Raw genomic sequence first — 26560 nt, 5'->3', positions numbered from 1 at the left:
AGGCCTGGCCTCCAGCTGGGTGGAGGAGCTGCTGCAGATCGCAGTGGGGAGCACGGGTATAGACCCTCTGTATTATGCAACTCCTCCCTGGGACTGCCTTCTTCAAGCACAACCCCAGACTCTGAGCCACTGCCAAGGACACTCTACAGACAAGGTAGGATTTCCATGCCATATCAAAAACTCAGGCATGGTGACAGGCACTGCTGTCTCAGCTCTGCATAGGTAGAGGGAGGGTCCTGGGGCCTGATCTGTGAGCTCCAGGGCCATGAGGTACCCTGTATAAAAGGTGATGGGTGCTATTCCTAATGATGACACCTACAGTTCACCTCTGGCCTACACACACACACACACACACACACACACACACACACACACACACGAAAAAGGATATAAAACCCAGCTTGCTCTGTGAAGAACTGGTATGAAGTGACTTCACGCCCACGTGGCCTTGAACCCCACGCAGCAGACAGCAGGTGGAATACAGTCCCTTATTTCTTCCGTGAGGCATCATCCACAAACACTTCTGAGATCACACAGCATCCAAGACAGCCGTGGCTGCCATCTGGACCGCAGTCAACTCATGACATCCTTCAGAAATACTAACCACCTTCACACACCGGCCTCACATCAGGACCCAGTCTCTGGGATAAGAACTCCCCACAGGACAGCTGAGGCCTCTCTCCCCTGCCAAGAGGCAGAGCTGGCCGGCACTCCTGGGTGGCCAGCCTGAGAGTCACGGGACTTGCTACATGGGATATTGAATGCACAGCAAGACGCCCCACTTACATCCTTCGGATTCAAAACACTGTCATCGCCTGAGAAGCCCTGTGGTGTACCATTATCCAAAGCCAATTTCCCCTTTATTCCCAGCATGCACTTATTCGTCATCCAGCCAGTGAGATACTTTATATGAAGGTGGAAGTGTTTTCTGGAGATTTGGGCAGCTGGAAGCAGACCCTCAGCTCTGCCTGTAAGAGGCTCGTCATTCAGGGCCCTCGGTGCCACTTAACCCGCTCCCCCACAGGGACACCCCTGTGGTGCAGGAGTGGGGCCCTACAGGCCCAGCACCTGTAGAGAAGACATTTTCCCATTTTCCTCTCTTAGTGAACAGAATAGAACAGGCGGGAAGGAGGAAGCCGACCCTTTGCCTAAGCAGTTTTTACACGAAACACTTTTGAATAGATGTCTCAAAAGCAGGTTCACACTCAGCACCCACAGTTCAGCTGAGTTTTGCTAGGGACATTAAATAACACACAGCCCCGGACTTCAGGGCCTCCTGGACCAGTGGAGGAGGCCAGCAGGTGGCTAAACATGCCCAGTGGGCTTCTGAGACCAACAGTAACTATGAAATCCAGAGACCTGGAGGGCTCAGCCATTGCCTTGTTTGGCACCAAGGGGAGCCAGTGGAGGAGGGGGGTGGGGTGGGGATGTGGTATTTCCATTTAGGAAGATTTCTCTAGTGACAGTGTTAAAGGATGTGAGTGAGGGGGTAGGATAGTAGAGAATGGTCAAGATGGTTGGGACCTGGTTGCCATGGTGAGATCAACAAGTGTAATGGAGCAAAGCACGCAGCATCCCTTGAGGGAAGGCTGAGCCAGAGAGGGGAAGCAGGGTCCCACTTTAAGTCAGTGTTTCTAAGGAGGTGGGTTAGGAGGGGCATGGCGATGGTTCTCAGGATAAGGTCAGAAGTAGAAGAGGGGTCTGGTGTGTGTCCATCCTGTCCTGTTTCCTGTCCTGCCGCCATGACACAGTACCCTGACAAAAGCAACTTGTTCTGGGTCCCAGCTCAAGGGTACAATGCATCATGATATAGGAGTCATGGAGGCAGGAACCTGAGGCAGTCACTCACATCACATCAACAGCCAAGAAGCAAAGAGCAACAAATGCACACTCAGCTCCCTTTCTTGATTTATAGAGTGTCTTAGTCAGGGTTTCTATTGCTGTGAAGAGACACCATGACCACAGTAACTCTTATAAATGAAAACATTCAACTGAGGCTGACTTACAGTTCAGAGGTTCAGTCCATTATCATCATGGCAAGAAGCATGGCGGCATGCAGGCAGACATGGTGCTGGAGAGGTAGCTGAGAGTTCTACAGCTGGATCAGCAGGCAGCAGGAAGTGACAGTGACACTGGGCCTGGCTTGGGCCTCTGAGACCTCAAAGACAGACTTCCTCCAACAAAGCCACACCTCCTCTACAAGGCCACACCCCCAATAGTGCCATTCTCTATGGGCCTATGGGACCCATTTTTATTTAAACCACCATATATATCCTAGAACCCCAGCCAAGGAATGGTGGTACCCACAGTTAAGATGGGTCTTCTGCCCTCTTCAGTTAACCTGACTGACCTGATAACCCCTTACAGTGCCCAGAGACTTGGCTTCAGGGTGAGTCTAGATCCTGCCAAGTTGAAAGTTAAAAGTAACCATGACAGACCCCCAAGCTTGACTCCATAGAGAAGGCAGAAAAATTCCTAAGGGTAGATTCCCAAACCTGCTATGGAGCTTGTGGAATTTCCAGAAGAGCATGTCTTTTCCCGACAGCATGTGCTGGGCTGTGACAAGCCCTCCTGGAGAGCTCTTTCTCTTCCCTGCTGCTAGATTCCAGGGAGATGGATGTATGGAGCTGATGTTGAGCCTCATTCTATATGGTCTTTTCCACAGCACAAGCTGAAGTCCCCTTCTATGAGGAGTGGTGGTTCCTGCTAGTGATGGCGCTCTCCAGCCTCCTCCTTGTCCTCCTGGTGGTCTTCGCACTGGTCCTGCATGGGCAAAGCAAGAAGTACAAGAACTGTGGCACAGGTGTGACATCTGCCTCTGTCTCACATGGTGACCTGGCATTTGCACATGAGGACTGACATTTGATTTCTCTGCTGGATCTGCCAGGGTCTCTTTTAACAATGCTTAAATATTAGGGAAACAAGTGCCTCGGTAGTAGAGCACCTTCCTAGAATCCCCCAGTGAGGGGCTGGGGTGTGGCTCAGTGGTAGAGCACCTTCCTAGAATCCCCCAGTGAGGGGCTGGGGTGTGACTCAGTGGTAGAGCACCTGCCTAGAATCCCCCAGTGAGGGGCTGGGGTGTGGCTCAGTGGTAGAGCACCTTCCTAGAATCCCCCAGTGAGGGGCTGGGGTGTGGCTCAGTGGTAGAGCACCTTCCTAGAATCCCCCAGTGAGAGGCTGGGGTGTGGCTCAGTGGTAGAGCACCTGCCTAGAATCCCCCAGTGAGGGGCTGGGTGTGGCTCAGTGGTAGAGCACCTGCTAGAATCCCCAGTGAGGGGCTGGGGTGTGGCTCAGTGGTAGAGCACCTGCCTAGAATTCCCCAGTGAGGGGCTGGGGTGTGACTCAGTGGTAGAGCCCCTGCCTAGAATCCCCCAGTGAGGGGATGGGGGTGTGGCTCAGTGGTAGAGCACCTGCCTAGAATCCCTCAGTAAGGGATGGGGGTGTGGCTCAGTGGTAGAGATGCGGAATCCCACAGTGAGGGGATGGGGGTGTGGCTCAGTGGTAGAGTGCCTGCCTGGAATCCCACAGTGCTCTCCTAGCATGCCAGAGTCCCTAATCTCCAGGCCTGACGATACAGTTTCTAACCCCTTATATTAGCCATGGTGTTAGACTTACTGGGCTCTCTGAATCTTCCTTCCCACGCCCCATTGTTCTTATGCACTCACATTTTTAAATAGGACTAGACAGGATGAGTGTTAAATAAGAAAAGTCTCATCCCAACCCCTCTGATGTAGGGACCCACCTGAGTATTCCATCATACTGAGTGTGACGGAAATTTCCTATGGTAGGGCCTTTCTCATGTACTTGAACCTGGACTTCCTTTTCCATCCCCTCCACATCCCCTCCTCCAGCTCTGACCCCTCTGAGGGTCAGTTCCCTCGTTGTCAGCAGAGCCCCATGCTCAGCACTGAGCCAATGCTCCATCAGCGCACGTGTGCTGTTGGACTGATCACCACTGTCAGAGAAAGGAACATGTAGGTGGGACATGAAGCCAGCTGCAGGAACGCTCATGTGGTGTGGCTTCTTAGACATGGAGGTCAGGAGAAGGCCAAGTAGAAGCATGTGTCTCGAAGGCAATGCTGTGGTTGCATCTTGGGGGAGAGGAGCAGAGAGGGATGGTGTGAGAGTCAGCCTTATGGATGCTGTGTGGACTCCACACCTGCACAGAAGTGATGGCTACAGGAGATAAGAACACACACTTCACACTGATGCTCTTTATTGTCCTCAATTTTGAAAAGTCTGATAATGACCAGTAAGACCATTTCTAAGCATAACTAGAAACCAGCTTTACACCTGTGGTCTTCCAACCCCACCCCCGAGTCCCCACCTTGCAGCGGTTCTCAAAGCTGTGGCTGAGCCAGAGCGCACAGCAGGGGCGGTGGAGGTAACTCAGTTGGTAAAGACCTAGCTGTAAACATGACGACCAGAGTTAGATTCCCAGCCTCACATAAAGAGAGCTGGGCTTGGTGCTACTTGCTAGTAATCCCAGAGCTGGAAGGGTGGGGACCGGTGGATCACTGGGGCTCTCTGTTTTCTAGAAAGGTCTGTCCCTGATGGGGATCTGTTAATCTGATAATGAAGATCACAGCCATGCTGGTCCCCTGGGGCAAAAGTAGCACTCCAGGGATCCCTCCCAGGCATCAGCACCACCAGAGGGGCTAATGAGATGGAGCGCCTAAATCGCCTAGACATTAGCAATCCATCCCTGAAAGGAAAGAGTTTATTCTTTTTCTTTTCTGTATAAATTCACTTCTAACAAGTGTTCGTAAATCAGATTTTATTCCCCTGGGATTTGCAGTGTATGAATGGCATGTCATTTTAGTGAGTTAATGCAGTTACAGAAGAGCATAAAGTCTCTCTCTCCTCTTCCATCTGGAAAACAGACTAGAAAAAGACACATCAGACCTGCAGCTTCCAATACCCAGGCTCCCCCTAGGGTATTAATTTAACATCATAATTGAAGCCTGAAGGTGGGGCTTGTTTCCCCGAAGGTGACTTGAGTGTGTGTGTGTTGGGGGGCTGGGGAGGTTGAACCTTTTCATGTCCTTAGTTGTTGCCTAGCAGGAGCCTAATGGCCCCTCTCATTTTGTCCTCACCAGCCCAACACCCATCAAGATGTTAGGCAAACCTAACATCTACCATACCAGTTCTATGGGCTGGTGTCTCAGCATCCAGCCACATGGAAGGTACAGGGTGCCCATCACAGGGAATCCTCTCAGGGTGAGCACATACCTTACCATGTCCTCGGGGTAGGGTGATACTCTCTGAGGGGTAGCAGCAGGAGAGTGGGGAACATGTCAGTTAAAATCCTCACCTTTCAAAGAATCTCTCAGCTGACATTGGAAGGTAGAAGACAGAGTCTAATCTGAGCACCAAGTAAATGTGCTAGTGCAAACTTCCAGGGTGGGGTCTGGGGAGATGCTTTAGTGAGCAAGAGTGCTTGCTGTACAAACATAAAGATCTGAGTTCAAATCCCCAACACCCATGTAAAATCTAGGGCATGGCAGTACCCTGTCTATAACCCCAGTGCTATGTGGGGTTTAATCTAATCTAGAAAACCTTCCACAGACACAACCAGAGGTTTATTTCTTGGGTGATACTGAATTCCAATATATTGTCAAGCAAGATTGATCATCACATAGGCTAGAGAGATGACTCAGCAGGTAAAGGCACCTGCTGCCAAGCCTGAAGACCTGAGTTCAATTCCCAGGACCTGACTCAACTCCTGAAAGTTGTCCTCTGACCTCTGCCCAGGTGTTATAGCATGCACACCCACAGGAACCCACAGAAACACACCAGATAGGTAGGTAGGTGATAGATAGATAGATAGATAGATAGATAGATAGATAGATAGATAGATAGATAGATAGATAGATAGATAGATAGATAGATAGATAGATTACAGATAGATGACAGATAGATAGATAGATAGATAGAAATAATTTTTAAATTATTATATTATATTAGAAATAATTTTCTCACAGTTACACACTTGTAGATTAATTTAAAAGCCAGTGGTTAATGCAAAGACACATCTTTGTCACTTAAAGGAAACCCTTTCTTTACCTATCTTACCCATACAAGCATGTTTTTTACTTTCAATTTCGTTACATGGGTTGTGAGTTTTTTAATTATGTGACTTGTGAAACATCTGACTTCCCTGACTTTTAATAAGGGTATGCATTCTGAGCATATTTTCATAAAACATTGGCAAGGATACTGGCATTTTGGCATCAGGCAAGATAAACAATGAAACATTAATATCACTATTCTGCTCCAGTGTTATGGTGCGTGCATGGCTTTGTTCCAACTGTCTCTCTAGCTGAGGCTGATGCCCAGTGGTTTTAGGGGTCACATTGGACAGAGCAAAGGAGCTGGTGGTGCTGACTGACACACCCCTGTGTCACTACAGGGGACACATTACTAAGACTATGCCGCTTCTCTAGGTAAGGGCATCTCCAACATGGAAGAGTCAGTGACCCTGGATAACGGAGGGTTTGCCGCCTTGGAGCTCAACAGCCGTCACCTCAACGTCAAAAGCACCTTCTCGAAAAAGAATGGAACCAGGTAGGAGGCTGTGCTGAAGGCTGAACATCTGGGATGTGTCCCCCATCCACAGGCACCCACCAAGCGAATTCCATATAAAGCAATGTGTGTCTGTGATTCCTGCACTCCTATGGGATGGGAGACAGGAGAAGCCCTGGATGCTCAGGGACCAGCTAGCCTGCTGTACACAGCAGCAAACAGAGTCCCCATCTCAAACAAGGTGGAAGGCAAGGACCAACACCGGAAGTTGTCCTCTGACCTCCACGTAGGTGCCCTCACATGGGCACAAGTTCACTCACACACGTACTCACATGCATGCATACCATCACACACACAAGCATGGGGATTTCCAGTTGTTGAGGGCTCTTCTTCTCACAGAGCCAGGTTCCATATGCCTCTGCTTTTCAGTGAAGAGATGGGGGCTCGCACACACGCTGTCAGGGACAGGCCTCAGTTGCTCTATTGTCTGCCAAGCTCACAGTGACAAACTCATCGAGCCTCACGATGCTTTTGGCCTCTGCCACTCAGGGGGCTTGAATTGTTTGAAAGGCACTGAGGCCCGGAGCTGACTGAGCTGACCTCCATCTTCAGAGGAAGAGGGTCCCGGCTGCTCTTGCACACAGGCTACCTTCCTTAGGGCAGGAAGTGGAAGCTAGTGGCACTTCCCGAGAGACAAGGTTTTCCTGCTGAGTCAGAGAAACATGAAAAGACGGTCATGGAATGTGAAGACAAAGAGGGGTCGTCCCAGGGGACTTTTAAATGGCTCTGCTGTGTTCCACCCTCTGCTGCAGGTCCCTTTCCACTTCTGCAGAGCTCGTGGCCTTGAAGCCCAGACCAAGGATAAACAGTCCTCCAGGTTGTTAACCGAACAACTATGTAAACAGTCCTATGTAAACAGAAAATGATTTTGTGATCAAGTTGGAAGGTCCTGGCCCACAAAGGAATGTCCCCATGGAGTCCTCCACTAAGAGAAACATGGTCATCTGATATCAGCAAAACAGGGATTTGAGGCTCCGAGGGGAGCTGTTACAAAAGTGGTGTAGGTTTTGCAGGTGTTGGATAAGAAGGTCTTTCCAGCAGTGCCCACTGAAGCAGACCTGTCATCCCAGGTCCTCAGGAGGCTCAGGCAAGTTTAAGGCCTGCCTGGGCTATGGAGCTAGTTCAAATCCAGCCTGGGGAATAGAGTGAGACCCTGTCTCAAAATAAAGAAAGGGCTGAGGATATAGCTCAGCAGTTGAGCACCTGCCTAGAATCCCCCAATGAGGGGCTGGGATGTGGCTCAGTGGTAGAGCACCTGCCTAGAATCCCCCAGTGAGGGGCTGGGGTGTGGCTCAGTGGTAGAGCCCCTGCCTAGAATCCCCCAGTGAGGGGCTGGGGCGTGGGCCAGTGGTAGAGCCCCTGCCTAGAATCGCCCAGTGAGGGCTTGCAGAAGTCATTAGAACATTTAGCTAGAATCTGCCAGTATGCGACTGGGTATATGACTCAGTATAGCATGATAAGGTATGCCTATCGTGTGCAAGGCCCTGGGTTCAATTCCCAGTACAGAACAAGAAAGCCTTTTCCCATCTTTCCAGTTTAGATACCTGGACGCTAAGAAGGCTCCAGCAGCCTATGTCCAAGCAGCCTCAGAGGGTTGCAGGTAGGGACAGACCCACATTGTCTCTTAGATTTGTGAGGTTCCCTGGCCCAGCTCAGAACAATAGCTTTGTGTGAGAGCTCAAGGGACCACACGTTTGGAAGGGTGGTGGGTGTGGACATTGGGTCCCCAGGCATCAGACTCTGGGGCACTGAGGCAGTTTCTGCAGAGGGAAGGTCAAGTCTTCAGTCCACATCCACGTTTCCAGAACGAGTGCGACCTTGTCTCTCGGCCATCTGAGAGAACACAGGTGTGACCCTGGGTGGCCTCAGCTTGGCTGCTCCACAGCCCACACAGTTCTGGAGAGGAAAGGGCTCACTGGGTTTGGTTTGTTCATCCATGACAATTGGCCTCTCTGAGAGTCCTGAACTTTCTCACAGGGTCAGGTACTATCACGAGCCCACAGAGAACCACAGACACAGTCAAACTGAGTCAGAAGGAGAAACCAGTGATTTGTGCTCACCTTATCAGTCCCAGGTTCACAGGTGTGAGGGAGCAAAGGGGCCTGTGCTGTTTATAGTCAGTTTGCATGTTTGCAGGGCCCCAAGAACAAGGCCTGTAGGTTACATGGGGTCACCCAGACTGGTCCCTCTAGCTGAAGTCTCACATGCCTTTAAAACGAGGCCTAGAGCCAGCCATGGTGGCACAGGCCTGTCATCTCAGGACTCAGGACCCAGGTAGGAGGATTTCAAGTGTGAGGCCAACCTGGGCTACATGGTAAGACTGTCTCAAAAGAGAATAGCAGAGACTAGGGTGGTGATGGCCCAGTGGGCAAAGTGTCTGCCATGCAAGCGTGGACCTGAGTACAGGTCCCCAATGCTCACATAAAATGCTGGGCATCATGGCACACATCTGTAACCCCAGCACTAGGGGTTGGGGTAGCGACAGAGGGATTCCTCGGCTCCACTAGCCTGCTAGTCTAGCCAAATGGGTAACATACTCTGTCTTAAAAGTGAGGGGCAGAGTGATTCAGGAAGACACCGACATCAACCTCTGACCTCCACATGCATTCGTATACATGTATGCATGTACAATGTGTATGTACGCATGCATGACACACACACACACACACACACACACACACACAAATAAAAATTGAGAGAGGCACAATTGGCTCAAAGCTCTCTGATGGAGCAGTGCCTGCTTCTGTGAGGAAAGCACCATCGTAGACTGATCTAAATGGTAAGATGACGAGGGAGTCTTTCCCAAAATCAGTCATTTTGGAGGTGGGGAGAATGGAGGCTCTGAGCCCAGTTCAGCAGGTAAAGGCACTTGCCACCAAGCCTTTGGCCCGAGTTCAATTCCTGGGACTCACGTGGAAGGCCCTGGGTTCAGTCCTCAGCTCCGAGGGGAAAAAAGAGCAAACATGCAGATATATGTGCATATAATAAGCATGAAAATAATTTCTAAAAGATTTTTCAAAAAGGAACAAGACAGGAAGTTGCAAGCTGAAGGGTGTATTTGTTTTCCATTGCCATGTGACAGATGACCATAATATAACACTGTCTCAGAAGGTAGCGATTGCCCGAGCTTGGCTGGTCTCCTGCTAGGGCCACCCATGGCCATAGTCCTTATGTCACAGGGCTTTTTTCTCAGATAAGGTTCCAATAGGCCAGAATTCTCTTCCAAGCTCACTCCAGCTCCTGGCAGAGTGTGTCTATGTGGCCCCCCCATGACTCAGGGCTGGCCTCTTTCTGCTGTAGACTTGAGGCTACCCTGGTCCCCTGTTCCCAGAGGCCGCTCATGGGATGTGTTTCTTCCTGCAAAGCTAGAAGCAGGAGTTCTTTTCAGGTCTGTCTTTGGCTACCAGAGGACTGCATGCAGCTGGGGACAGCTGGGGATGGAGATCCACACAAAATCATAAACTCATTGAAAACATTATGAGATTTGTGTATGTGTGGACTGGAATACAGACCTCCAGAACTCAGTGAAAGCCAGGCAGGCGCGGTGGCTGCCTGTGACCCCAGAACTCAGGAGGGGGAGACAGAGGCTCCCTGGGGCAAGCCGACTGGTGAGAATAGCTCAATCAGTGAGCTCTGGGATCAGCGAGAGACCCTGCCTCATAAACAAAGTGGAGAGCTATTGAGGAAGATACTTGACATCAACCTCTGACCTCCAAATGCATGCATGTCCACCCACACACATGCAGATATGCAGATATGCACACATGCACAATTCACACAAAAGAGTTGGCCATAGTTCGCATTCCAGCTCCAGCTGACAAAGATGGTCTCCTTCATACAATGTTAAGTGATTGTGACAAGTCTGTATAATGTAGTGTAACCACAGTCATCCCTGTATCACACTAGTTAACAAACCAGGCACAGGCTCTGCCTGCAGCTATGGCCTGGATATGATTGGGAGCAGTGATTGGGGTAAGGATTCTGTCAATCATTGAGGTCTAATGCCTCAAAGCCTTCATGCCCTTGGGCCCAGCAGGGTGGGAGCCCAGGCTAGTGCACACCTCCCTAATCCCACTCCTCCTCAGGAGACCATCCACAAATCCCATCCTGACACATCAGACCTCTTCCCCAAAGATTCGCCCTCAGCTCTGGCCAGTGTATACATCCTTCCTCTGCCTTCCAGAGTTCCATGTGCCCTGCACCTCCTGCTGGCCCAGACCTCATGTGCTCTCCTTGTTGAAAGTTCCACTTGACCAGAACAGCTTATCCCTAGTGCCCTGACCTTGCACAGTCCCTGAAGCCTACAAGCTGTAGAATCACAGATGACCAGTGCTTGGAGCTCTGTATCAACCATAATGGGAACTCATTGGGGGTGCTTTCCTCTGTGTTCCCACATGAGCAACACCAGACAGCAGCTTAGGAGCCCCACCCCAGGGGACTGTCCTGTGTCCAAGGTGACTTGTGACATCGTCCTGTTTTAGATCCCCACCCCGACCAAGCCCTGGAGGTCTGCACTACTCCGATGAGGACCTCTGCAACAAGTACAATGGCGCTGTGCTGACCGAGAGTGTGAACCTCAAGGAGAAGTCGGTGGACGGGTCAGAATCCGAGGTCAGTGCTGCGCTTGCTTCCACCCAGCAGTGACCGCCCTCTAATCCTCAGTATATCTCATCGCACTTAGGTCTCACAGCCACCCCATGGGATGGGCAGAGCTGGTGGCGGAGGGTCCCCTGTAGATGGAGGAAGTATAAAAATTGACTGGTTGTATGGCTTTTCCCGGGAGAAGGGAAACAATGTCTGTCCACACAGATGGGGAGGCACCAAGAGACCCAAGAAAGGTTCTGTCTGAGTCAGGCAATGGACTGAGGTATTCCTTCTCTCATGGCTGTGACAAAATACCTCAGATAGCAACTTAAGTAGAGTGGGGGTTATCTGACTCACAGTCTAAGGAACAGTCCATCATGGTGGGAAGGCATGGCGGCAGGAGCAGGAGGCAGCTGGTCACGTGGCATCCGCAGTCAGGAAGCAGGAAGAGATGGATGCTGGGGCTCAGCTCGCTTCCTCCTTTTTATTTAGTCCAGGACCACAGCCTAGAAAATGGTGTCACCCGAGTTTAGGGTGGGTCTTCCCACCTCAATTAACCTAATCTGGAAACTCCCTCACAGATAGGAGTGTCTCCTGGGGAATTCTAGGCCGTGTCAAGTCGGCATTTGATCTAAACCACCACATGAACCTGAGTTTACTGGGGCTCCTTATATGAGCTCAGGTGAGCTTCACCCCCAGGGAGCCCCCACCCCCAGTCAACTACTTATCTTCTAAGTAATCTCAGGACACAGGCGGCCTCATGACCATTGTGAGCGCTCCAGCTCCCTCCATGAGAGGATGTTAATGAACTCACTCAGAAGGTGGCTTCAACCATGGAAGCCAGCAGCTGGGAGGGAGGGGCTCCAGCTGTTAGCAACCCCGTCTCTGTGTCTCATGCTGACCAGCATGAAGGGTCCAATCAATGGTTCCACTGGGTGTCCCCAAGGGTCCTCTTCGCAGACTTCATGAAGAGCAAGAACCACAGGCCTTTTGCTGCACATGTATTCCTGGCCTACATCTCAGCACACACCTCTAAATCAATATTTAATCTAAAATACACTCTCACCTTCATTCCTGACCTGATTCCAGGCCTTATTGAGCCCCAAGGCTCGATAAAACAGCCCCCTTTCAACTGTGGCTTATATACGAACTCCAGTGGGCAGGGGGTGTGTGCCAGCGAGGTCCAGCTGAGCTCCGCTTTACATGTTCTGTTTACAAAGGTTGCTGGGTCTGTAACATAGCCTCGGGCTTGCGGGAAACAGGAGTAGCAGTGCTAACATCCCGAGAGATGCATGTGTCTCCGCTGGAGGGCTGTCATTGAAGGCCTGTGGAACCTGCCTGCCTCTTCACGGCTGAGGTTAGCAGTGTCACCTCATGGCTTCCCGTCTCCACTAATAGGCTGGGGTCTGTCCTTAGATCCACTGTTCCCTGCAGGACTTGGCATGTTGTTGATGGTGACTGTGTGGAGAGTTCCCTGTGCATTGACACGCATCACTCTGTGGTGTTGAGCACGTACTGTGGGCCGCGCCTCATGTCACCTGCTCTCCACATACTTGGTGTTCACCCACCCCTGTGGCTGGGTCATTCTGCTGACATTCTCAATAATCCCGCACTTGGGAGGTGGAGACAGGAAGACCACAAGTTCAAGGTCATCCTTGGCTGCATAGGAAACTTGTGGCCAGACTGGGTTCCTGAGACCCCATCTCAAAATTAATGAATTGGTTCACTGATTAAACTTTTGTTTTGTTTTGTTTTATTTTGTTTTTCGAGACAGGGTTTCTCTGTGTGTAGCTTTGCGCCTTTCCTGGAACTCACTTGGTATCCCAGGCTGGCCTCGAACTCACAGAGATCTGCCTGGCTCTGCCTCCCAAGTGCTGGGATTAAAGGTGTGCACCCCACAGCCTGGCTAAACTTTTTAAATAGGTTAATAGGACATGCCTGGGTCTATTTCTTCTCTCAAATGCATGAGATGGCTTGAGGTTCAAATTCAACTGTTTTTTAAAAAAAATAAATAACAAGATTTACCTAAGCACTGAGCTAGGAAATATAATACATACATACATATACACATATGTACATGTACAGACATGCATAAATACATACATATACATGTATGTGCACACACATATATATACATGTGTACATTCTCTCACACATGCATAAATACGTATGTACATATGTACATGTCACCGTACACACACACAGAGGCAGAGAAGGAGGGGTGAGCATGGAGAAGCTAGGGAGGACAGGAGGGAGGGCAGGCACAGGGGAGGAGGGATGCTGCAGAGGAATGCCATTCTGTGAAAGGGAATTCTGCAAGGAGTTTGCCTTCCTTGGCCCTGTGGAGAGAGGAACAAATGTCTATTGACCCCATGCACTGATGACAGATCAGAGAAATGACCCCACCCAAGTCCAGCTTAGTGAACCAGTGAGTTTAGTAGGGTTCCTACAGGACATGGGTGACTCAAAGGCAGTTGCATCACCCAAATCCAGCCCAACATGGGTGACTGCTCAGGAAAGCCGTATCCTCAGAGCTCCCTGCATGCCTTGCAGGCAGCCTGGCAGGTGGGAGAGCCTTCTCTCTCTTCCCAGCAATTGAGTGTTTATATAACATGGCGGGGAGGGGGAGCTTGGAGATCCTGTAAGTGTCCGGAGTTTCCTGAAACTTGTGAGTTTTCTGTACCTCTTGAGTCTTCATGAGCCTTCCTCCAAGAGCACAGATTTCAGTCTGGAGGTAAAAACTACACAGCATCCACATGTAATGCTCGGAACTAAGAGGTTCTGGAAGCTTTCTAAAGGTTCTCACTGATGAGCTGGCCAGAGCACCTGGCTGAGTTCCCGCTCTCCTACCACACCTGCCTTTGGGAACCACTGAGGCACATCTGTGGAACTGAAGAGGCCAGGGGCCTATGAGCTTGGCTGCCTGACTGTGGCTGTCACAAGCCCTATGCTATTGTTGCTCCCTGGGGGTGTCCCATGGTTCACAAGGCCTTTGGGGTAACAGTTCTTTCCAGAAGCCAATGAACTATGTAAACACGCAGAGTCTCCTGAGACCTCAGGGTCCCAGGCCCTGGAGTCTCTCGGCACCCTTCCCCCTGAGGCCTCATGACTGCTAACTAACAGTCCCTGGGCCGGGACACTGGGGCTCCCTGGCTCACGAGTGTGTGAGTCCTGGCCAGCTGTCTGTTTTCCAGAGTTCTTTGTCTTGCTGTGTCTGAAGTGTGTGAATTAAGGCAAACTGTAAGCACAAAACATCATAGGTCCTCAACCAAGGGACCCATTGGATCATTCTAGAAGGGCCAGTTCAGATGGCAAAGTTCACTTGGATCAACCTCTTATTTCTATCTGAAGTGACAGAAAGAGCCATGGTGTCATGTGATGCCGGTGGCAGGACACTGGCAGGCTGACACCAGGCAGGCTCCATGTCCCATGAGCACAGACTTTTCACAGTGCCAATATTTTTGGAAATGGGTTTTCAATGTCCTAGATGGCAAAGGCCCTTTCCCAGTGACATCAGCTTCTGGGAAAGATGTCACTTCCATCAGGGATGCAGTAGGATTCCTGCCTCTTCCTGTCTTGGGGCTCTGAGAAAGAGAAGGACACTAGCCAATTCCTGTGTCCATCTGGTGTCACTACGGCCATGCACCCAAGGCAAAGCACTGGATTACACTGCAACTCTAAAACTTGGGGTTTTGCATTTGAATCTCCAAACTGCCTTCTAGGGAGGAAAAACATTTTAGGTCTATATTCTAGGCTTGGGGGCTAGGGATATGTTCAGTTGGTACAGGGCTTCCTAGCACACAGGAAACCACAGATTCCATCCCCAGCACTGCATAACACATGCACACGCACACACACACACACACACACACACACACACACACACACCATGTGGTAGTACACACTTGCAATCTTAGCACTCAGGAAGTAGAGACAGGGAAGAGAAGTTCAGGGCATCCTCAGCTACGTAGGGAATTTGAGGCCAGCCTGGGCTATATGAGACCCTGTATGGAAAAAAGAAATCTCAAACATATTTGCAAATGAACGCTGAGACATTTGGGTGGATGCTATTGCCTAGTAACCCTGAGTGTTCCTGCGTGGTGCTCGCTGGTCTCTCTAAGAGCCTCATCTGCACTTCTGTTTCTGACAACCACTAGTTAAAGGTCCAGAGCAGAAGTCAGTGCTCTATTAGGAAAGCAAGTATCAGGGCGGAGCCGTGTTAACCACCATCCCCTCTGAAGGTCAGAATCATCCTGGCTGGAGACAAAGCTACTTCTGGAATAGTGAAATAGAGCCTTCATATTCCCAGTGGGATGATGAATTAACCAGGGGAAATGGTTTTGTAAACATCCACTCTCGAGTGTTTGGAAACGGTACTGGGGAAGACTGTGAGTAGAGATCTGTGAAAGATCCACTGGGCTGAGGAGCCGGCTCAGTCAGGAAAGCAGTAGCCTGCTGAGCAAATACAGGGATCTGAGTTGGATCCCCAGAAGCCACGTAAAATCTGGTACAGCAGCAAGAGCTTGGAAACCCACACTGGGGAGGTGGAGACAAATGGATTCCTGGAGCTTGCTGGCTAGACAGTCTAACCAAATCAGCAAGCTCCAGGCCATCACAAAAAATAAAGAGGAGGACTGGAGAGATGGGCTAGTGGTTGAGAGTTTGCTAAGAAAGCATGGGGACCAGAGTTAAGATCCCCAGAACTCAGAAAACCCATGTATGGTGGTGCATAGTCCTCATGTTCGGGTGTGGCCAAAGAGAAGAGGATCCTGGTTGCACACTGACTGTCACTGAAGCCAAATCAGCAAACTCTAGGTTCAGAGAGAGACTTTGTCTCAAAAACTAAAGTGGAGAGAGACAGGGACAGGGAGAAGACATCCATTATTAATATCAGGCCTACACACACACACACACACACACACACACACACACACACACACACATGCACACGCGCTGTCCCCCAGAAATTTTTAAAAAATAAACCAGTCTTCAAAATTCTTCCAGCTCTAACTAATTAGAATGATCCCTCATACCTAATTGGTTCCCTGGTAGAGCAGGATTTTTCATCTTGCTGGTACCTTGCCGAGTCCTGAGTTGACCCTCGCTGCAGCTTGCCAAGCATTCATAGTCAGCCTGACGCAGCACTCGGTCACCTTCTGTCCTTTCTATGGTTTCCTGGGAAACCAGTACATCAAGACTCCACATCACAGGCAACAAGGAAGAAAGAAAGGAAGGAAAGGAGGGAGGGAGGGAGGGAGGGGGAAGACCCAGTGGCAACTCCTTTTTGCCAATAATTCTCACTCACTAAAATACATCTGCATTCAAACATAATGTCATGTAAAGAACAAACAGAGCTAGCAGCAGAAGAAGGATGGTATCTGGATGGTGCCCCATCAGGGAAGCCACAGCAAGACCTGAGTGGGAGTCCACACCACCAATATCTGTCTGGCATCCTGTGTCTTCTCCACAAATGATGCGCAGGAAACAAACTCAGACAGTCTTGGTCTTTCTTTGAAGATGCTTTCTGCACAGAGGCAGAGTTCCCTCAGATTAGCTTTAGGGACCACTTGCCCATCAAACTGTACCTTACACTGGCAGTCAGTCTCTTCAGCCACAAACACCACACAGACTTCCAGGGCAAGGCTCTGATTGGTCAGTGCAAGGCACACACACCATTCTCTGGTCCTGTGAACCAATTACTGTTCAGGATGGCTTCCTTCCAAGTGGTCCAGGGTAGACACAAGAACTGAGACATGGCTATGTACCAAATGCCTGATGAAAGCAATGGATGGATGGATGAAAGAAAGGAAGGAGGGAGGGAGGGAGAGAGGGTCTGTTCTGACTCACAGTCTATCGTGGTGTGGAAGTCTTGACAGCAGGAATGTGAGGCAGCTGGTCACGTGGTATCCACAGTCAGGAAGCAGAGAGAGACGGATGCTGGTGCTCAGCTCACTTTCTCCTTTTTATTCAGTCCAGGACCCTATGGAATACTGCCTGACCATGTTTAGATTGGGTCTTCTGTCTCAGTTAATCTAATCTACATAATCCCTCATAGACGTGTCCAGAGACTTGTTGCTCTGGTGATTCTAATTCCCACACAACTGACCATTAAGATCACCCATCACAGTCTCCTGCCTGGTCCCCTTGTAAGTACCCACCTTAGCCACAGACCCCTCTCTCTGTATTATCCCCATCTTTGGTTCATGAAATACTCAAGGGCAGACATAAGAAGTCATGTTAAGTCACTCTGCCCCTCATCCTGGCATAAAGAGCTCACTGAAGAAGTTTGTTGTGCCTCAGTGAGGGTCCATCCATCATGGCTGTGCAGACATGACAGTATCCACAGATAGGGACATTCAGCTGGACTTTTCACATCTCCATGGATCAGGAAACAGAGAACTCTGATGAGAAGTGCAATCAGCCTCGAACCCTCAAGTTTTCCCTCTGTGCCCCCCACCCCATCTCCCAGCTGGGCTCCATGTCCAGAAGGTTCCAAACCTCCCCCAAAACAGCACCACCAGCCAGGACCAAGTGTTCAGAACACGAGCCTGTCAGGTCAGGGACATTTCATATCTGATCCCTAACTAAAATTGTGAAGACATTCTATAAATGGAAGTCATTTGGTTAATCTCATACACGTCTATGGGCACGAGTCACAGTGTATGTTTGTCCCTACAGTATTCAGGACACACTCAGGCTGGGGAGAGAGCTCAGTCAGGATGATGCTTGCAGTACACACATGAGGATCTGAACACATATGTAAAAAGCTGAGTGTGGCCACACATGCTTACACTCCCAGTGCCGAGGAAGCAGAGGCAGGAGGATCTCTGAGACTCGCTAGCCAGACAGCCCAGCCCAAATAGAGATTTGCAACAGGCCCCAGTGAGAGACCCAGTCTCAAAAACTAAGATGAATGGCTCCTGAAAAAATGACACCCCAGTTGTCTTCTGCCTTCTGTGTGCACACACCCACACATATGCATATCCATGTACACACACACACACACACACACACACACACACACACACACACACAAATACAGACTTCCACAAAACGGTAGCAGTCCATTCTAGCCCATCATAGGTTCAACCTGCTCTTGACCCTGCTTCTCTACAGCCCATTCTGTGAGAAAAGGGCTGGCAGGAGGTTCCGGAAAGCAGCAGAAGGCCCGAAGGGTTTCCGGGTGGATGTTAGCCGAGCGCACAGAGGCAGGATTTACAGACAGTGGTTCCGCTGGGGTAGATGACCCCTTCATTGCTTTGGTTCATGTGTGCCAAGACCCACCCACACAATCTCAGTCTCCCAGTCTCCAATGAAACTGACCGAAATTGTCTGGGAGCTCGCAACAAGTGCTCAGTTCCCTGTCATTGGCTGAGAGTCCTCTGTGGGCGTGGCCTGAGGAGCTCATTTGAATCTATGGATCTTGGTTCTTCAGCCAGAAAATAAGGAGACGGACTCAATCTCAAATCTTGCGTGCCACCTCAGAGGAGAATAAAGTTAGCCCTGGTTTGTGGAACTGGGGAACAAAATGGCCTTCATCCAATCCTGGGGACCCAGTGAAGTCCCCACGAAAAAAAAAAGATGGCTTCTGTGGATCTCAGTGTCTCCTCCAGGATTTTAGAATCTAAGACAGTGTCTGAAGACTTCACAGAGCAGACAGCCACACAGAGTCCTGCTCTTGCCTGTCTCTGTTCCCTTGTCAAGCCCTAGTTTACATGCAACATTGCCTCCTAGGCCTCAAAACCCTAGAAAACATCTGGAAGGTGTATTTTAAACACAGCCACAAATCCTGGTCCCAGCCCCCACCCCCAACTGTGGAGGCCAAATCCGTGTCTAGAAGGACGGGGTGTCCAACGGAGAGCCAGGGGTCCTCCGCAGACTCAGTAAAATCCACTTCAGCCTCCGTCTCCTTTAGTGATCTTTTCCATGACAACACAAAGAAAATAATGTTTATTTAATTTAAGAAAAGAGAAAACCCATAGACTAAGCCAGACATTGCTTTGGCTCACACCTTTTATCCTAGAACCTGGAGGCTGAGGTAAGAACATGGAAATCACAAGTGGAAAGCCAGTCTGCACTGCGGAGTGGAACCTTCCTCAAGAGAAGAAGGGAGGAAAGGAAGAAAGGAAGGAAGGAAGAGGGAAGGATGACTGAATGATTCTTACAGGTGTCGCTGGCTTGTTGTATAAAATGAACCCAGACCCTCTGAGGGACGATCCTCGGCACCCCCAAGAGACCAGAGCTCTCCAGGCTGCGGCCGCGGAGTGCTTGGAGCCCAGTACTAGAGCAGACACAAATGCAGGCACTGGCCTGGCCCAGCAGCTTCCCCTGCTGCAGTCTCTAAGCCTCTGTGGGCTGTGGGTCTGTGACAAGAGGCCACTGCGGGTGCCCCGCCCCCACCCCGGCATGCTGAACTTTTCTCTTTGGTCCCCCAGCAGCTCATGTCTTGTTTGCCTGCAGATCAAAGGCCAGGAGCACTCCTAGGCATCCGTAAGTGTGTGTTCTGAGGCATGAGAGAAAGAGAATGATGATAGGCAAAGGAAGGAAAGAGAAGGCACACACACACACACACACACACACACACACACACACACACACACTTTGGAGTCTCCCCAAAGCTTCCCACCAGCTGATAGTTAATAACTGCAGCATGACTGACATTTACTATGAAACTTGTGGACATAGAGACAATACTCCCTTCATATAAAGGTATTTTATATCAAACAGCGATGAACCAGGCTTAAAGTCTGAATGCATATGACCTCAGGTGGGCCTCATTCCTCTCCTAGACATTTTCTGGGAATCAAAAAAAAAAAAAAAAAAAAAACCTGCATCTCCTGAGCTAGTTTTACTCTATCAACTGGAGTCCTGTCAGGAGCCACTTGGGACTCACCTGCGACCTCACTTATTTGGTTCCCAGCACCCATGTCAAGCAGCTCACAACTGCTTCTAACTCCATTTCATACACGTCTGCCCTCTTCTGGACTCCACACAAACTGCACATACACATGCACAAACACACTGAGAGAGACACACATATGTGCAAAATTAAAAATGAATCTTGTAATTTTATGTGGGTGGGTGTTTTGCTTGCATATATGTCTGTATCCATGGATATGTAGTACTTAGGGAGGCCAGAAGTGTGTGTCAGATCACCTGGGAGTAGAGTTACAGATGGCTGTGACCTGTCATGTGTGGAATGGAAATCCAGTCTTCTGGAAGGGTGCCAGTGTTCATAACCACTGAGCCATCTCTCCAGCCCCAAAATAAAACTTTTAAGTATATATCTTTTTCTTTTTTTTTTTTTTTTTTTTTTAATAAACTCCAACTTGGGCTTGGGAGATGGCTCACTTTGCTGTGAAAGCAAGAAGACCCAAGTTAGAATTTGAGTACCCACATAAGAGCTGGGCATGCCAGCATGCTAAGCATTGGGAGACAGAAACAGATGGGTCCTGGTGACTGGCTGGCCAGTCAGCCAGCCAAGGTAAAAATGACCAACTTCAGATCCGCTGAGAGACCCTGCCTCAAAATAATAAGGTGGATAGGAAAACAGGAGACAACCTCTCTCTCTCTGCCTTCCACGTGTGAGCAGATGGACATGTAAACCCCCACACACACGCACAAACACACCAGCCAGAAATAAATAATAAAAACAAACTCCATGCTTCTCACTGGCTCAGTCCGGGAATTCTTTCTGCATTGGAGCCAAAGATCCATTTTACCTGAGTGGACATTGATGAAGGAAGTTCAGTCAGTGAATACTTTTAGTGTATTCAGTCAGTTTTAGTGTATTAGTTACTTTTAGTTTATTTGTTGTTTTTAGTGTATTCAGTTGTTTTTTTTAGTGTATTAGTTACTTTTAGTTTATTGGTTGTTTTTAGTGTACTAGTCACTCAGTGTGTTAGTTAATTTTAGTGTATTAGTTACTTTTAGCTTATTGGTTGTTTTTAGGGTATTAGTCACTTTTAGTGTATTAGTCACTCAGTGTCTTAGTTAATTTTCTATTGCTGTGATAAAGATCATGACCAAGGCAGCTTGTAGAAGGAAGAGTTTATTAGGGCCTAAGGTTCCAGAGGGATGAGTCCATCACCATCATGGTGGGAAAAGACGACAGCAGGCAGGCATGGCAGCTGGAGCAGGAAGCTGAGACCCACATCTGGAACCACAGCCATGAAGCAAGGAGGGGGGAGGGGGAGAGGGGAGAGGGAGAGAGAGAAGGGGACAGAGAGACAGAGTGGAAATGGAGCCAGTCTTTAAACTCAAATCCCACCTCCAGTGACATACTTCCTCAACAAGGCCACGCCTCCTCAACCTCCTCCCCAAACAGCGCCACCAACTAGGGCCCAGTTGTTCAAATACATGAACCTGCGGGGACATTCTCCTTCAAACCACCATAGGCTGCTACAGGTGACATGGCACCATTAACATCTGCGCTTACAGACACTGTGGGGACTCTGTAGACCTCTCCCAGGGCGGCCCGCAGCACAGGCCTATCCTGGGCTTCCAGGAGGGAGAAAGGCGACGACAACAGGTGACCCGCAGGCCACCCCCACCTTGGCTGACTAATGGGAGTCTCCCCGTTTCCAGATCACCCTCCCTCACCCCCTCCCTTTCTCCCTTTCTTGCTGTGGCTCACACTGTCCCTCTGTCCCACCCTCAGGCCTCCGACTCAGACTACGAGGAAGCCCTGCCCAAGCACTCCTTCGTCAACCACTACATGAGCGACCCCACCTACTACAACTCCTGGAAGCGGCGTCCCCCTGCCGCAGCACCGCACAGATACGAGGCGGTGGCAGGGGCCGAGTCGGGCCCGCACCTGCACACGGTCATCACCACACAGAGCGCGGGCGGAGTCTACACACCAGCTGGCCCCGGAGCCCGGGCCCCCCTCACCGGCTTCTCCTCCTTCGTGTGACGTCACGCCTCCATCAGGGTAGACGGGTGCAGAACTTCTGGAGTCTATTTTTGTTAAGACAATCAACTCCGATAACTGAGCTGAAATTTTTTGTTCCACAAAAAAAATAATAATAATTCTGATAAGCGATCTTACCTACTGGTGAAAACTAGGTTTCACTTAGGAAGGTTTTTTTTTAATGGCTTTTTGTAACATCGCTGCAGGAAGCAGGTTTCTTTGTTTTCTTTTCTTTTTAAGAGAAGGTATCTCCCTGGTGCACTAGCTCGGCACCGCCGGCGGGGGCGCTCTCGACACACCCCAACCCTGGGCTTCTCAGGCCTCCAGACCATGGCGGAGGCGAGGGCTGGCAGGAGGGTGGAGGGGGACAGGTAAATCGCATCCGCCGCCCACTTCTCTCTCTACCTCCTTTTGGAGAACCAGCCAGCCTGGCTCACTTTCTCCATCTTAGGCCGACTTGAGGCTTCTTGCTCTCGCCTGTGCTTCAGACCGTTGATCTCCCCACCCCACCCCCGGGCTCTGCCCGGTTCTCACCGGGGTCCACGCGATGCCACTGCGCAAGGGGCCGTGGAGGACTCAGCTCTGCAGACCCTCTTTAGGGTGGTGCGACCCTGGGGCTTTGCCCTCGCTCTTCCTCTGTTCTCTAAAGCTGACAGTTACAAGAACAGCAAGTCCCTCCCCCAACTGGAGGCCACCCAGGCCCATCCATGGCCAGCCAGGTCCTTCTGGTGACCACAGCACACAGCACACAGCCCACCCCCGCTGAGCAAAGGGAGGGGCGCAGACGCGTGTTTTTGCAGTTGCTTGTGGCAGTAGCAGGTGTGCATTGTTGAACCAGAGTATTTTTTAAATCTTTTTATCTTTTTTTAAACTATGTCACATGAAATGAATGCGTCTTTGCTGTCTCCAGGTGCCTTTTAATTCATTGTTCAGCTTTGTACGTGGGAAAGACGAGAAGCGACCGTGTCTCCAAATAAAACACTCGGCTCTGAGAAAACAACCTGGGGCCGCGAGTCACCTAGCACACCCCACACTGGCCGGCACAGTGGGGACAGCCCTTCCCTTCCCCCTCCTGATGTCCCGCTTCTGACCCCCCACCCCCGGTGCTGCTTCCGCCACCCTGCCGTCCAAGGCCAGCGTTTTAGCCTTAACAGGTTTTCTGAAAACATTTTCCTTTAATTTTCACTATTTTGGCTAAATGCAGAGTACCAGCTAAGTGGCACTCAGACCCCATGAGCGTCCTGCCGCCCCTAGCCTGGGCTTGGGATCTGGATGTGACCAGCTGGCTTTGGCCATGGTGTGGCCCAGAGCTGGGGTGGCTCCATGAAACCACGTCCTGGAGCACTCAGAGCCAATGAAAAAGGTCTGTCCTCCTAGTGACCTTGGCATCCTGCGGAGGGGACAGGCTGTTTCATGTCACCAGTAGGGGACTTTGTAGCCCTTTACTTTCCCTGAGAGGCAGAGGACATGGATCTTGTCTTGACTTGGATGCCTAGGAAGTTACTGGCATGGCCCCAGGACCCCGGAAGTTCTGCTTGGGAGAAAAAAAAAATTAAAGGCCTTTCAGTTTTTCCAAAACCCACAATAAAAAAATTCCAGCCCTCCTCTTCCCTTCTCCTCTTGTTCCTTCTTTCCCTCTCCCTCCCCTTATCCTTCCTTCCCCCCCTTCTTTTTTTGGTTTTGGTTTTGGTTTTTTGGTTTTTTGGGTTTTTTCGAGACAGGGTTTCTCTGTAGCTTTGGAGCCTTTCCTGGAACTCGCTCTGTAGACCAGGCTGGCTTCGAACTCACAGAGATCCGCCTGGCTCTGCCTCCCGAGTGCTGGGATTAAAGGGGTGCGCCACCACCGCCCAGTTTCCCCTGTTGTTCTTCCTTTCCTCCCTCTTTCTCACACTCCAGCTTTTCACCCTCCCTCCTTTACTTCCTCTCTCCCTTCCCTCCTTCCTCTCCCTCTTCTTCTCTCCCTCCCTCCTCCTGTTGCTCATTTCCCCCCTTCTTTCTCCCTCCTCCCCCCTTCTTCATCCTCCCCATCTCCCTTCATTTTCTGAGCTGAAGGGAAAATATTCTAAACCAAAAATCCTAAATGCTCTGCCCAAAGCCACTTTTGTGTGGGGACTGCCCCCCTCGTGGTCCACAGGAGGGACCACATCAGTGAACAGCACCACCTCCTCCCCGGCCTCAAAGCAGTGAAATGGACAGAAGACCACACGTCACCCCCTGAACTTCTTGGAAGGCGGCGCCCAACAGAGGACAGGGGCCAGGCTGGCTCCGCACTCTGCTTTGCTCCCTTAAGCCATAAGGACTTGATCGCTTTAACCAGTGGGGAATGCTTGGGTGGCCTGGTCTGAGGTGAGACTCTGCCGCCAGCCGCTGGGTTTCCTCACAGTGACCGGGCAGTTCACAGCACTCTGTGGAAAGGTCTTTTCAGGATGCCCGGCCCCTGTGACTGCTGATCAGCAGCTGTCATCAAGTCCATCACTTAGAGCAGCGGTTCTCCACCTGAGGGTCCTGACCCTTTCACCACATCTCCTGCATACCAGATATTTATACTACAATTCATAGCAGTAGCGAAAACTGCAGCTATGAAACAATGGAAATGATATTATGGTTGCTGGCCACCACAACATGAGGAACTGTATTCAAGGGTCACAGCATTAGAAAGGTTGAGAACCACTGACTTAGGGGCTCTGTCCCGTTCAAGTGCCCTGCACCAAATGCAGGGGTTGGGGTTTTTAGTTAGATTTCAGCCTCCCAGAGCCGCGGGGCATTATGTCCTTCCTAAACTCTCACTGTAGGAAAGGGATGGACACATCACAGCTGCAAAATGGACATTGGATCCAAGTCTGGGTTCTGAGAAAAGACCTAAACAGGCAGGATGATACAGATGCCCTCTGGCTTCTGTCATTTGAAAACGTCACCTCCAGGGGTGTCTAATGATGAGTGGCAGCCACGTCTACCCACCGCGGCCTCAGTGACTCTGGAGACCGTTCAGCCCATACAGCCTTTCCTCCCGGTGTGTCTGCTGAGCCTTGTGGGTGGCTTTGCAGAGCACAGACATTCAGAGAGGATGTCGGCATCTGGGCTGACCTCTCCCAGCCTTCTGCTGGCCTTCCTCAGCATCTCCCTGACTCCAGCGGGAAAATTTGCAGTGGTGTGGGGGGTGTCCCTCTGGATCCCTGGGAGAAGGCGGAACCACAGCCCACATGGATGATGTGTGTTCTGGAAAGTTCTGTGGATGTGGTGTTTGAACCTGGTCTGGATCATCCTGAGCACGGTGTGTTTGCATAGCGGTTCTTAGCATGGGTTTTCATTATTCCAAGATTCCTGGCTCAGGGCTTGGCTGCTCACCTGCTGAGCCCCCAGTCCACAGACTAACAGCATGGGACCAGTCTGAGAGGCCAGGAATCTCAGTGTGGGGTTCCCAGGGGAACCCCCTGCTTCACCGGCTAGCTTAGGAGAATCCCGAAGCTTTCCCTATGAAACCTTCTGAAATGGCACAGAAAACCAGATCCCATTAAAGATAAAATGAACCCTCCCCCTCAACTTATAGGAAGACAGAGCGGTGCTATGGGTACAATTTTTAATAAAAAAAAAATATTTTGTTCCTTAAGCGTTTGTGACTTTTTAAATTTTTAGTTTCTGTTTGTGTGTGTGTATTCAAGTGCAAAATGTACAGGTGTGTGCGTGTGCGCTTGTAGAATCCCAAGGACAGCCTCAGGTGTACTTCTTCAGGCGCTGTCCACCTTGAGTTGTGACAGGGTCTCTCACTGGCCTGGAACAACCTTAGTGGACAGGCCAGCTGGCCAGTGAGCCTGATCTGCCTTCCCAGTGCCCGGGTCACAAGTACACACCAACACGCCCTGCTTTTTGAACAGGGTCTTAGAATCGAACCCGGGTCCTTGTAAGGCAAGCACTTTATTGATGGATCCATTGTCTCGGGGATGGGGGGTAGGGGTGCACAGGTTTGCCAGAGCATGCATGTGGAGGTCAGAGGAGGACCTTCCCTTTCCACCTCTTTGGAGACAGAGTTCCGTGGTCACAGTGTGCACAGGGGCCCACTCTCCCTCTCAGTCTCCCATTTCCTGTAGGAGCCTGGGATTGTAGATATTACACTGCAGTACCCGGCTTTTCTATGGGTTCTGGGACTCTGAACTTAGGTCAGGCTTGGTATGACGAAAATGTCACTCACTGAGCCCTCCCAGCCTCTTTTTAACGTGTTCATGAAATGACCCTGGACCTCAGGAGCAGTCATACAGTCTAAGACTGTGAATGCTAACCTTGGAAATTAACCCGCATGTAGTCCTAAACAGACACACTCTCTGTCTCTCTCTCCCTTTTTCTCTGCTGTTGAGGGCAGTATGTCCTCTGTTGATGAAGGAAACAGCTCAAGGGATAAAAAGTTCCTTCTGGAATCAAAAATGAGTGGTTGTGACCTGAGAACGTAGGTTTAGGACTCCCCAAATGCGTGTTCCAATTAGGGAG

At 50.3% G+C, this 26560-nt stretch overlaps 1 protein-coding gene across 1 annotated transcript in view; it reads left to right on the top strand.

The window, feature by feature from the left end:
- Sdk1 (sidekick cell adhesion molecule 1) overlaps positions 1-23741 on the top strand; it is a 970573-nt gene extending 946832 nt beyond the window's left edge. The window contains 4 exon segments of the mRNA XM_028887375.2: positions 2666-2803; positions 6447-6567; positions 11067-11196; positions 21830-23741. Coding sequence (XP_028743208.1) covers positions 2666-2803; positions 6447-6567; positions 11067-11196; positions 21830-22084 — 644 coding nt within the window. The 3' untranslated portion in view covers positions 22085-23741.
- Positions 23742-26560: the final 2819 nt, after the last annotated feature.

This window comes from Peromyscus leucopus, chromosome 23 (genome assembly GCF_004664715.2).
Source record: "Peromyscus leucopus breed LL Stock chromosome 23, UCI_PerLeu_2.1, whole genome shotgun sequence".
In the NCBI taxonomy this organism is placed as follows: domain Eukaryota; kingdom Metazoa; phylum Chordata; class Mammalia; order Rodentia; family Cricetidae; genus Peromyscus; species Peromyscus leucopus.
Note: the sequence above shows the minus strand (reverse complement) of the source record. Positions and strands in the feature narration are given on the sequence as shown.